General features: G+C 40.4%; 1 protein-coding gene across 6 annotated transcripts in view; it reads left to right on the forward strand.

Moving 5' to 3' along the window:
* Positions 1–13,823, forward strand: part of PLCB4 (phospholipase C beta 4) — a 424,450-nt gene that overhangs the window by 330,900 nt on the left and 79,727 nt on the right. For all 6 annotated transcript variants that reach the window (XM_030310086.1, XM_030310087.1, XM_030310089.1 and 3 more), the window contains 6 exons: positions 755–965; positions 2,426–2,519; positions 5,423–5,502; positions 5,951–6,035; positions 8,788–8,878; positions 10,596–10,691. In XM_030310086.1, coding sequence (XP_030165946.1) covers positions 755–965; positions 2,426–2,519; positions 5,423–5,502; positions 5,951–6,035; positions 8,788–8,878; positions 10,596–10,691 — 657 coding nt within the window. The remainder of the gene's footprint in view (positions 1–754; positions 966–2,425; positions 2,520–5,422; positions 5,503–5,950; positions 6,036–8,787; positions 8,879–10,595; positions 10,692–13,823) is intronic.

The following is a 13,823-nucleotide window of genomic DNA, read 5'->3' on the forward strand; positions in this document are numbered from 1 at the left end:
CAGCCTCCATGCTGTCTGTGCAGAGCCCAATGCGAGGCTTGAACTCAAAAACTCCAAGATCATGAAGTCGGACGCTTAAAGGACTGAGCCACCCAGGCACCCTGTGATGCAGAAATATAAATTGCTTCTCCTGAGAAGACCACAGGGACCTGCCCTATATCAGAAAAGTGTGACTGAAATGAACAATGGGGCTCTTGGGGCAATATTTCAATGCCTACTGCGTACTCTTCTCATCAGTCCCACACCCTATTTTGTAGGAGAAATGAATTGTTTAAACCCAGAGAGGCCATTAATTTCATCTCCAGTCCAGTGAGAACAGTAGTGCCCTGCAGTTGTATATTTTCTACGTTTTTAGGAGCCCCTCTTGTAGGTATTCTCATTTACCATTCAGGACAATCCTGGAAAGCAGGGGTGGTCAGTATTTATGCCCATTTGACAGAAGAGGAGGTTGAGACCCAGGAACATAAGGCGTGCATGATAGAAGCAGAACTGACAAAGGTCCCCTTGACCCCTGGTCGCCACACCTGGAGCTGTGCTTCTGTGCTTAGGGAACCGTGTGCTTCTGCCGTCATACCTACAAAAGCCACCTGCCTGTGGAATGCATTAGGTTCCTTGTAGTGTGCAGCTTTGTTCAAGTTCTGAAGGATGAAGGTCCTTGGGGAAGAGACTGAGAAGAAGTTTTTACTCCTGTTCAAGCTGTCTCAACTCTGTATTTCAGAGCCATATGTCTACTAACTCTTGTTTTTTCCCCTAGGCCTCATATCAAGCGATGGGTTTTGCAGATATCTGATGTCAGATGAAAATGCCCCTGTCTTCCTGGATCGTTTAGAACTTTACCAAGAAATGGACCATCCTCTGGCCCACTACTTCATCAGTTCTTCCCATAACACCTATCTCACTGGCCGACAGTTTGGTGGAAAGTCTTCCGTAGAAATGTACAGACAGGTTCTCCTGGCTGGTTGCAGGTCAGAACCTCAGGACGCCTCTTTTTTTTTTTTTTTTTTAATATGATGGCTTTCCATTTAATTTCTTTTTTCTAAAAAATAGGAAGTATTGTTCAGCATGAAAATTTCGGACATTTTTCCTTTTCTTTAATAGATTACGTTGGTCATGTAACCTTGAAAAAGAACAGATAATCTCTGTTCCAGAAAGCTCTGGAATTCTCCTATGGGCCAAAAGATATTTTTTACTATAAATTTTTAAATATCCCCCCCTCAAGGGGCACCTGGGTGACTCAGTCAGTTGAGCATCTGACTCTTGACTTCAGCTCAGGTCATGATCCCAGGGTAATGGGATCAAGTCCTGTGTCAGGCTCTCCACTGAGCATGGAGTCTGCTTAAGACTCTATCTACATCTTTCGTTCCCTCTCCCTCTGCTCCTCTCCCCAACTTGTGCACTCTCTCTCTCTCAAAATAAATAAATAAATAAATAAATAAATAAATAAATAAATAAATAAATATCCCCCTCAAAATTGAAGGAAAAAAAAAAAAAACCTATTTTAAGAACTCATGCTAAGTTTCTTATGGCCAGAAGCAGTAGCAGATTTAGCTTTACTTAATGTTAAAAGTTCTAAAATGCCATTCTCTGAGAATATTATTGAAAATGGTTTTCCCTTTTATAGAAATTGGCAAATATTTGAGGTTTAAAATACGGCAATAATGCTGAAGGTGAAAAATAAGAAGCGCAGTTACATTATAATTTTTTTTTGGTTATCAATAGCTAGTACTTTATTTTTAATGACAGTTTTTTGTGTTTGGAAATATTCTACAAGAAATTACCTACATCACCACTTCTATCTCTGAATACCTGACAAAATGAGAACATTTTCTTTCATGGCCAAAGCAGTATCATTTCATGTAACAAAATTTTAAAAATTATTTTTTCACATCATTTAAAACCTAGCCTATACTCAGATGTCCCCAGCTGTTCCCAACTGTCCTTTGTTGTAGCTTTGTCACAGCTGGAATTTCATTCCCCCACTGATTGTTGTATCTCAAGTTTTTCTTAATCTCTGACAGTCCCTTTTTAATGACACCAACTCAGTACAGAATACAATGTGATTTTAACCCCAAAAACTCCATGAAATAATCATATTATTTCATTCCATTTTCTACTTACATATTTTTTAAGTTTATTATTTTGAGAGAGAAAGAGAGCATGCAAGCAGGGGAAGAGCAGAAAGAGAGAGAATCCCAAGCAGGCTCATGCTGTCAGTGCAGAGCCTGATGTGGGGCTGAACCCATGAACCAGGAGATCATGACCTAGGCTGAAACCAAGAGTTAGATGCTTAACTGACTGAGCTATCCAGGTGCCCTCCATTTTCTACTTATATAAGAAAACAACTTATTTTGATGTCTGTTCTTTCAGTTTGCACACATTATTTTATGGTAAGGGTTCAATATTGTAATTTCACTCTGTTGCCCAGGTGTGTTGAACTTGACTGTTGGGATGGAAAAGGTGAAGACCAGGAACCAATAATAACTCATGGAAAAGCAATGTGTACGGATATCCTTTTTAAGGTAAGTTTTAAAATCACATAGCTGTAGTCTTTTCCAGATTATTGTAGAAATAGATGAAGTGGAGAACACAAATTATTCATTTTCTCAAGCATTTTACTTTCATATTCCTTTCCTCTGGTTTTGAAGAGAAAGTCAAGAAGAAATGCTTTCTCTACTTAATAACACCATGAGGGTCCTACATAATGAGTTTTCTCTGCCAGCATCCCCCTGATTCTAATTACTTTAAAAAGTCTTTCCTTTTCTTTTCTGTTTTCTTGCTTACTTTGCATTATTTCTGAAGGACTTAAAATTGGCATAAAAAATAAATAGAATACAGAAAATAAAATAGATTCTAAATAGTGCCTATAAGAGTAAGAAAGTAAATGAGGTTAGAGTTTATGAATGCTCAATAATAAGTCTTATAAACTGCCAAACCATACCACAAATGGGCCCCAAACTTTCTAGAATTCAGTGCAAGGAGACAAACATAATTCACAAGATTCAGAAAATAGAAACAGGGCTGTTGGTCCAAAGAAGTTGTTCCCAGTCCTGATGCCAGAGAGAAGACTTTTCCCCATGGACCCTCAAAGAGGAGAATCTACAGTTACATAAACAGGCATTTCAGTATTGGCCTTCTGGTGATTTCTCTGTACAGTTTGGAGGTTGGTTTCTTAGAATGCTCCTTAATATGCTCCATTGATAGCCTGCCAAAGGACAAGTTAAAAAAATGAAATTCCATAGTTGGCCAGTGCTGTGGTTGGCCAATATTCAGGTACATCCATCTCTGTCAGTTTGGTGTAATTTGGAATAGTTATTTCAACATCTGCAGCATTGGTTCTCAACTCTGCTTACGTATGGAAAATCACCAGAGGTATTTATAAAAACAGATGCCTAGTCCCTATACCCATAACTTGATGCACACCATTTCTCTTAGTCAGATGCTGGTGAATTTTGAGCAGCAGTGAATTCAAGATTATGCTCCGTGAGAAGGAATTACACTCCCTGAGAAGTACCAAGGGTATAATCAAGTGGGAAGCCATGAGTTTGCACAGCCAACCAAATTGGGAAGGGTTGATGTCTTCTTTAGAGATTTAAGGAGCCCAGGAAGGAAGCTTAGCTAAAAAGAAGGCTATTTCCTTTCAGTTTGGAAGTGAGCAAAGGAGAACCCATGAAAAGAGCCAAAATTCTCCTCAAGGAGTAATTCTTGCTCAGCTCAAATGGACAATCAAGGTCATAGACATTTTTACCAGGAAGAGACTTTAAGCAACAATAATTAATGAACCACCTTAGCCATAAGTGATGAGGTTTTGGAGTGGTGGTGGGATTCAGAGCCAATAGCCAAAAAAGAATTCTTGAGACATCTTTGGTGCAAAAAAGGTGATTTTATTCAAGTACATGAACAGGACCCATGGTCAGAAAGAGCTGCCCCCTGGACCATGAAGAGAGAGCGATTACATACTTGGGAGTTGGGGGGAGGTAAAATTAAGGGGAAGATTCCAAACGATTTTCATTTGCTAAAGAAGACTCATGGGATACTGGAGGCCTAGCTATTGTCAAGCTAAGGTTGTTTTCCCTCTAGCAAAGCATTAACATTAGGACAGTAGGGAGTTCCTGGAGAACTGTTACACTCGCCTGCCTCAAGTATTTGTCAATGGGCTGCAGGTTATAAGGAAACGTAATTTTATATGCCATTTCCTCCTGCCTTTGTTTCCCACATCAGTAAGAATGCTCACTAAAATACTCCCTGGTTTATCTAACCTAAGGCATTATTGTTTCAACTGGACTTCCGGAGATTACTATTGTAAAATATTTTCTCATTTAACTGAATGATGCGATTTTCCCTGTGGTTAACTACAAGCCAGTTAGAATGTGGGGAGTTTTACCAAGTATGATGTTCTGGTTGTAGAAACATTAGTTTGAGGGGCGCCTGGGTGGCTCAGTTGGTTAAGTGTCCGACTTCGGCTCAGGTCGTGATCTGGCGGTCCGTGAGTTCGAGCCCCGCATCGGGCTCTGTGCTGACAGCTCAGAGCCTGGTGCCTGTTTCTGATTCTGTGTCTCCCTCTCTCTGACCCTCCCCTGTTCATGCTCTGTCTCTCTCTGTCTCAAAAATAAACAAACATTAAAAAAAAATTTTTTTTAAAGGAAACATTAGTTTGAAACCATGCTTTCTAAAGCCGAGAGCAAGGCCAGCCATCTGTGGGAAGGACATGCTCAGCACATTGAAAGGTTATTTCAAATGACCAAGCTTCTAGTTCAGGGAGGGACATCTAGAACACCTGTTTTACCTCACATGTTGCTTGACCATGGAGAACCCCCACTTCCTGGTCACCTACCCCTCCAACCACGTTCATCAGGCTAATAGGAAACGGGATGTTGTACATGTCACATCAGTTCACAGGAATCTTCATCAAATTAATGAAATGTAGCCAAGAACAGACTCCCAAACACAGAAGAAAGCCAATAAAAGCCTCTGTTAATCCTTAGGTTATCACCAATACATTTCTTTTCTAGGCGGGAGAGGTGAAAGAGTGGTCTGCTGTGAAAATCGCTGTACCAAAACCTCACCTGCCCTTCAGCAAGAAAGGGAAACTCTGAACCTGTCTTGCCAGATTATCAAGCAAGAAGCCAGCATGTGATTTAGATGAAATTTCTTGTTCGTTACTAGCCCCATAATTTTAGCAAAGTCAGAGAGAGCTTTGGGGGGGAGGGAAGGGTCATTAACCATAAACTGGTCCCTGGGCTCTAACGAACCACAAGGGGACTCAATGTGTGAAAGTAGCAAGATGAATGGGTTCTCCAGGTCTTATTGCCAGAATTGACTTTCTGAAAAGCTCAAATTAATGGTCTCTGAATGGTTTCAGGTGCCTTAATTGTGTTGTTGTTGTTGTTTGCTCCTCTCTCATTTACACTTTTTATCTTTAAAGGATGTTATTCAAGCCATCAAGGAAACTGCGTTTGTCACATCCGAATATCCTGTAATTCTCTCCTTTGAAAATCACTGCAGGTATAAGGGTGCAATCTCCTCTAAGTATCTACTACCCATTCCCCACTCCTGCTCTACATCTTTTTAAATGCTGTACAGTTTTGTGAAATAGGACACTTGATCTTATGCAAAAAAGAAAGAGGAAAAAAACAAAAGGTCAGAGATCTGGACACCTTGTTCAAGGTTCCATTGAGTTGGAAGATTTGGCAGTGTACTTGATCTCAGACTTCATGAACTTGAAAGCCATTTTTTATTCTGTGTACCAGCTCTTATTTGGGGAGGCAAAATCTACTTGTTAAACTATACCAGTTAAAGTTCGTGGTATATAACAGAGCATCTTCCTTAGCTGTAGAAAGACAAGCATGTACTTTGCAGAGTGGGAGTTTTTAATCATCTAGGAATGGATGTCTCTTATTCTTGGACTATTAATGGATGTTTGAATTTACGAATGCCAGTTCTCTCTCTCCAGCAAATATCAACAGTACAAGATGTCCAAATATTGCGAAGATCTATTTGGGGATCTCCTGTTGAAACAAGCACTTGAATCACATCCAGTATGTATTTTTAGCAAACTGTATTTCTAACCTGAATGGATTTGTTTTGAAATTCATTTCTAAAGGGTCAAGTAGTGCTAGAGGACTAAAGATCTTCATATTTATTTAAATTAATTGATACAGAAAGCTGTTGTGCTTCAGACAGATGTGAAGAGAGAGACATAAAATAAACATGTAGCCCAATTTAATCTGGAAGGTCCCAAGGTCTCTATGGTTTCTGAGATCTCTGTCCTAAAGTTTTATAAAATGCCTCCTGGCAGAGAATCTATACTCAGCAATTGTCCTTTAGTTGGTTGCATGATAGGATCATCTATAAGGAAGATTAAAAATACCTTTGCCTGGGACCCGCTCAGAGATTCTAAGTTAATTGATCTGGATAAGGCCTGAGCATGGTGTTTTCAAAAAAGCCTCTCCAGGTAAATCAAATGGAAGACCATTGTGGTGAGAACTCCCTAGATGGAAGAAGTCACAAGAGTCTGAAGTCCAATGTCCCAACTCCACAACAAATACTTGGAAAGTGTTAGACATGCATTTTTGAGTTTCATTTTTACACCTGCTGATTGCTTCATAAAGCAAAGAATTTTTAACCTGTGGCCCGCAGATAGGCTTTGTGAGGTCTGTGAATTCATTTTAAATTGCGTACAGTTTTGCGTTTCTTTTTGTTTGTTTGTTTGCTTTGTTTTCCCTTTTTGGTATATAGTTTGATTCCAGAGAGTTCATCACATTTTTGCAAGGGTCCATAACCTCCAAAGTGGTAAAGATCCACTGTCACAAGATGGTATGAGTAGAAGCCAGCCAACAGGATGAAGTATAAAGTACTCTGCAGTAGTAAAAAAAAAAAAAAAAAAATACCTGAAAAAAATATAGGACACGAGGATATTTGCATCCTTTGCACCCACCCCTGATTACCTTCAGCCTACTGACTGCAGGCTGTCTGCCCCGCATCCTTGCAACCCTCCCTGTTCCCTGCACACTGGCCTGACTTGGAGCTGCTTGTGCCTGCAGCTTTTTGCTTGAGGTGCGGTCCTCTGCTCACTGGAGCCTGCTCTGCCCCTGTGTGAGAGATGGGCCTGAGGTGCTAGAGACCAGACAGCCCTCCCGCTGGGCCCCTCACTCCTCCCTCAGGAGGGACCACTCAACAGCACGTTCTTTGTTCTGCACCGTCTGCCAGGGCTCCCCAGGGGACCACACTCTGGCCCCCTCAGTGATAAGTCGCCTCGTAACACCCCGGTGCCTGCCGGGGCACCCCCGTGCCTGCCTTCTTTCTTTCACTTTCCCACTCCTCTGTTGGCCCTTCCTGAGGCTGCCGCCCAAGTAATCTACAGGTATATTCACATCCTTGTCTCGGAGAGTGATTCTGAGGGAACCCAAACTAAGAAACAGCCCTGTTTAGTTTTATTTTATTTTACTTTATTTCATTGTGTTTCATTTTATAGTTCATAGTTTATTTATTTTGAGAGAGAGAGAAAGAGCACAAGCGGGGAAGGGGAAGAGAAAGAGGGAGAGAAAGAACCCGAAGCAGGCTCCACACTGCCAGCACAGAGCCCAGTGTGGGACTGAATCTCATGAACCGTGAGACCGTGACCTGAGCCAAAACCAAGAGTTGGACGCTTAACCCACTGAGCCACCCAGACACCCCTTATGTTATTTTTGTTTTATGTAGACCCTCTGTTTACTTTTCTGATTGGGCTAAGGTGCTTGCTGCCATGGAAAGACCACCGTATTCTTTATGGAACGACATGCACATTCATGAAAGGTGTTGTGGGAAGCGTAGGTAATACACGTGGGAGTAAGACCTCCCTGAACTAAATGTCTGTGGGAGACATAGAGCATAAACATAAAACCATAGCTAAAAAGGAAGATGGCCTACAACCTATTGAATATTTATTAGAGATATCCAGGTTCAAGAGAGATCGCTAGGGAATAGACAAGATTCAGCAGGCTTCTGAAGGAAGCAGAATATGGGCAAAGAGCTTTGAGGCAACACAGACATGGGAAGGCACAGTGCCTTGCATGTAATAAGTAGTAGAAAAATCACTTTTGAAAAAAATGAAAGGATGCATGGAAGACATGGGTGGGTGGATGGGTGGGTAGGTATGTCCATGCATGGATGGGGGAAAGGGGAATGGATGAGTAGATATGGCACAGTTGTGTGGATCAGAGGTAATAAAAGAAAGGACATCTCCTTTGCAGACATAAATCCAAGCAAACGAAACCACAGTAGAGGTTAAGTTTCAGTAATTAAGACCACTCCCTTCTTGATTCTCTTATTGAACCCACACAACCACAATCCCAGGTATTGGGGTTGCATCAGTTTACTGAGCAAACAGGCTTACTAATACAGCCCCAACACTTGAGGGGATCAGGGGAGCCTCTCGACTTCTGCCTGGGAAAGCACTTAGGACCCCAGCTATCACAACGATCCCATGTACTTTACCCAATGCATAAAAAGAGCAAGACCTGAGGCTAAACAGGAGCCCTTCCCCCAGCAGCACCCCAGGTCAGACCCAGGTCCCAATGGGGAAGGCGGAGTGGCTGTGCATACCTCTGGGAGACTAGATGTCCGGTTTGCAGTCTAGGGCAAAGTTGCATGCAGTAGGCTAATTGGGGCTGGGGAATGAAAACATAAAAGTGTGCTGACTGCCATCTAGTGGACATTGGGCTGTATAACACTGGCTTCCATGCTCATTCTGGGCCGGGAATGAAACTAGTGAAGCACATCATTAATTCAGCCTTTTCTGTTTATCTCTAGCTCGAACCAGGCAGGCCCTTACCATCCCCCAATGACCTCAAAAGAAAAATACTCATCAAAAATAAACGGCTGAAACCTGAGGTCGAAAAAAGTAAGTCAAAGACACACATCAATAATGAGGCATACACTCATTGTGTTTGGACAATTCAGCTGTCTGGAGTGAAATAAATTTTCAAACCACTGATTTAGGGGACGAAAGGGGCACAGTGGTGTTACATATACTTTTCATAGCAAAGTGGCCACGTGTACGTTTAAGTGCAGTTTCCACATCAACTCGTTCCTGCAGTGGGAAAAGCATATTCATACATTCATAGGATGCAGGATTTGGAGTGATCCCAAGGCAAAACGAGAAGAAAATGGAAAGAGGCATTTTAGAATTTATCGAGATGGAAGGAACTAGCATTTATCATTTTATATGCTCTAAAGTCCTCTTCAAAAGTTACCCTTTGCAGTTTGCCTGTGTGAGGTTTACATATCTAGGGATCCTAAGTGAATGTGTGAATGTATATATGTGTGTGTAGGGAGAGAAATGATTTTATGTAGACATTTTCCCTGGAAATCTTGGAAAATATTTTCTTTTAGCCCATCTCTTAATTGAGTGAAGCATTAACTAATGGTATGATCGCATTGTATTTTTACCCTAGGTATTCTAAATTTTAAATTATAGTACTTATAGTTTATTACAAAATCAATAATACCATAGGAGAATGAAAACAACAAAGGAAAACATAAGGAAACAATAAAATAGCACTAAATTAATATTTTACACATACGTACATGTACTATAGACACATGTATATGTTTAGACGTACGTTTTTCATACCAGTGGGATCATGTTAAATATACTGATTTTTTATTATGTTTAACTCAACCAATTAAGTATACTTAAGTTCATACTAAAGTTACAACTTGCTAACTATAATTCTAATGTATGAAACACTATACAGAATTTATTATGTGGGATATGGTACCATGTGACCAGTCCCAACTGATGGATGTTCATTACTGTAGAAACGACAGTGACAGACACATGTCGTGTTCATTTTGTACATTTACGCAGCTTCTCGTTGAAATCCATTGGTGCAATTAGAGTTGGGTGGCCAAAGCATATACACATTTTATACTGTGATTTACCTTTGTCTTTCAGAAAAATTGTACCAATTTACATTCTCGCTATAATGTAGGAGGATGCCTGCTTTCCAGGGATATTCTTACTGCTGGCTGTTGGCCATCTTGTATGTATATGTGGCTGACTAGGAGAAGGGAAATGAGACTTGAGTTTTTTTGATATTTATGTTTTTGGTAACTAGTTTCTTTGTATATCACCATTTACAATATGCTTCTGCACATTTTCTCATTTTTAAAATTACTTCATCTATCTTTACTGACTTATCAGAGCTTTATACATGAGGATAATTGTCTCAGATCTGTCACTTGCAGATATTTGTTCCTGAAGTTTTTTCAGTCGCTTGTGCACATCTCTTTTGCGTCGCTTCAACATCACATTCAAATGACGCACCTTTATTACCAAGCCTTAACATCTTTCTTAGTGACTGAGCCTTCCTCTCAAACTTATGACCAGAACTTTGGCATTTCACCCATGCTCCATTAGTTCTTCACCCTGTGTAGACAGTGTGGTTGTTGCAAGTCCCTTGAGACGTCCAAGCAGCGATCTGCTACGGTCTTAGGAATGTAGCCAGTGGGAGCCCAGACAATACATTTCCTTCTCAGTGTCGATCTTCAAGCTCAGGCTTTGCAAGTGATGGAGCACCTGTCACCATCTCCTTCCTGTTTGTTTTTAATGACAGAACAGCTTGAAGCTTTGAAAAGCATGATGGAAGCTGGAGAATCTGCTGCCCCGGTTAACATCTTAGAGGATGATAATGAAGAGGAAATAGAGAGTGGTAAGTTGGTTTTCTTTTAACTTAAGTGTCACAAAAATAGTTTTTAAAAAAAAGTTCATTTTTAAGCTCTACACCCAACTTGGGGCTCAAATTCACGACCCCAAGATCAAGAGTTGAGTGCTCCTTCAACTGAACTAGCCAGGTGCCCCACATAGAAAAATTTTTTTTTGAGTTTATTTATTTTGAGAGAGTGAGTGAGTGAGTGTACAAGCGGGGGAGGAACAGAGAGAAGAGAGGGGGAGAGAATTGGAAGGAGGCTCCACAGCATCAGCACAGAGCCTCATGTGGGGCTCGAACCTATCAACTGGGAGATCATGGCCTGAGCTGAAATCAAGAGTCAGTTGCTTAACTGACTGAGCCATGCAGGTGCCCCCAAAATTTTAAAATAAGAAAGGAAAGAATTTGTCTCCATAGACTCTCTTGGATAATGTGAGAGTTTAATTTCTAGTAGTCAAGGATGTATTTGTGCACCAAGCTTTAATCCTTTTTTTTTTTTTTTTTTTTTTTTTTTTTTTTTTTTGGTATTTTTCCCAATGTTACTTCCAGTTTACCTAGGCACTAGATTTTCATGGCTGAGTCATCTCCCTTCCTGTTGTGCCTTCAGCTGCTCAGCAGAAATTCACAGCCAAAGAATCCTTGCTGTAGAAGGCAAGGGGTTGGAATAAAAAGAACATTTGGCAATCCCTTCCTGTAAACAAAAACATAAATGTCGGTGTTGTTAATGATGATAATAGAAGGCGAGTTAAAAGGAAGGGAACATGGGTAGAGACCCTCAGGTAGATGATTGGTTTGTATGCACACATGAAATGAACTGGAAATTCAAAGCCAGTATTAAAATTTCAAGTTCAAATTCCTTCAAATCACCAGTTCACCAGAATTATGAATAGCAGTAGATAATTTTAGCAAAGGTAACCTTGCTTAAAATAGATGAATATTTGCTACTGGGGCCATATAGCCATAAAACCATAATATAGGGCCATATAACCCTCATGTTTGATTTTAAGTGGGTCCTTCGAAATGTTTGGAATATTTTTAGAAAACTGTTTGTTCATTAGGTGGTATGAAAACTGATTAGCAAAATGCTTTGGCCTTACATTGTGTGTATGTTGATTGGACACTGCCTTGGATTTATGTAGTGGTTTGAGGCTAAATAATTTAGACACATGCAGAAACTCTCTTCAGTTACTCTATAAATATCTGAAATAATGAGAGTAGATTTTAGGAAAGCTTGATATTATAAGTGAAAATCTGAAAGCTGTGAGAATTAATCTCGGTAATAAAGACAGCTTAATAAAGATGGCTTCCTGTGGAACTGACTTCATAACGATGGTTTGTGTTCCATGTCCAACCCATGGGTTCCACTCCACTCCCAGAGAACAGTCATGACTTACTTTTCATATGTTGTATATGGCAGGGAGTTTCTAGGAGGACAGAGGTATCTGGAATTATTTAATCGATGACTGCTGCAATTATCTATTACTGTGAAACAAACCACCCCAAAATCTAGAGGCTTAAAATAACACTTTATTTCTTTAGTTGTGTAGGTCATCTAGGGCTCAGGTTGGTGCTTCTCCCTTAAGTTTCTCATGCATTTTCAGGCAGATGACATCTGGGGCTAGAGTCATCTGAAGGTTCACTTGGGCTGGTTGTCCAAGGTGGCACACTTGTGTGGCTGGCAGTTGTGGTGACGAGCTTAGGGTCTACAGACCAGAGCACCTCCATGTGGCCTTTCCATGTGGTTTGGCTTCTCAAAACATGGTGGCCAAGTCTTTTTTTTTTTTTTAATGTTTATTTATATTTGGAGAGAGAGAGAGACAGAGTGTGAGCGGGGGAGGGTAAGAGAGAGACGGAGATACAGAATCAGAAGCAGGCTCCAGTCTCTGAGTTGTCAGCACAGAGCCCGACACGGGGCTTGAACTCACTGACTGTGAGGCCATGACCTGAGCTGAAGTCGGATGCTTAACCACCTGAGCCACCCAGGGGCCCCGATGGCCAAATCTTTAGATGAAGCATCCTGAGAGCCAGTGTTCCAAGAGGCAGAAAGCAGAAGCTGCTAAACTTAAGAACTGTGCCCACAACAGGCACATCATCATTTCCTGTATATTTTATTCATCAAAGCAAGATTAAGGCCCACCCAAGTTTGAGGGGGGTAGGTGAGTGGCAAGATCACATTATACAAGAGCAGATATTCTTGCAGCTGTCATTGGAAAATGCTATCAACCACAGTGCCAATTCTATTATCTCACTTTTTCTTTTGCAAATAATAAGCCTAATCAAGATTTAAGAATAAAATATTGAATATTGTTTCAAAAGGTCAGTAAAATACTTCTAAGATTTGAAAAGATGAAAAATATGTAAAATGAGTTCCTTAACTCAGGTTAAGTTTTATAGATGGTAGTTGAAAGCATGTCAGACATTACTAGATTGCACAATCCAGTAAAACAAACTGCAGAATAATAGACTAAATTAACAAGGAAAGTAATAATAATATGAATAGCAACCACCATTGTTGTGCCAACTGTGAATGTAGCGGTTTACATCACTGCCTTATCTAATCCTTGTATGGTCCAATGAGATTGGTATCATTACACTCCTTTTTCAGATGAGGAAGCTGAAGCTTAGGTAACGGATTCTGCACATGACCCCACAGCTGGTGAGCAATGGCATTATAGTTCAATCTCAGAATTGCCTGACTCCAAGTTCAAGACCTTTTGTACCTTATAATACAGCCCTTCTAACATACAGGAATATGAAGAGAACACCAATATGCAAAATTGTTGTTAAATTGTTTTAAACAAAAAATGTAACTGATGAAAGTCAAAGATGTGAAAATTTCCTGAACACACAAAATAATCCAAACTGAGGGTCCTTTTGATTCCACTTATCATCCATAAGGGTACTCTTTTATGCATATGTTAATGATTCCTACAAAATATTTGGCTCTAGGGGCTCCCATGTTATTCCAAAAAATACTTGAGATTTTGATTAAATGTTAACAAATGATATTGGGACATGTGGGGGATAGCGTACATGTAGAAAATTGGCTGAGAGGACAAAATCACCCACTTGAATTTCTCTTTCAGGGCATAGAAGTTTCTGCTGTGCCAGTTATATTTATGATTCTTAGGTTCC

The sequence above is a fragment of the Lynx canadensis genome, chromosome A3 (assembly GCF_007474595.2).
Source record: "Lynx canadensis isolate LIC74 chromosome A3, mLynCan4.pri.v2, whole genome shotgun sequence".
NCBI classification, from domain to species: Eukaryota; Metazoa; Chordata; class Mammalia; order Carnivora; family Felidae; genus Lynx; species Lynx canadensis.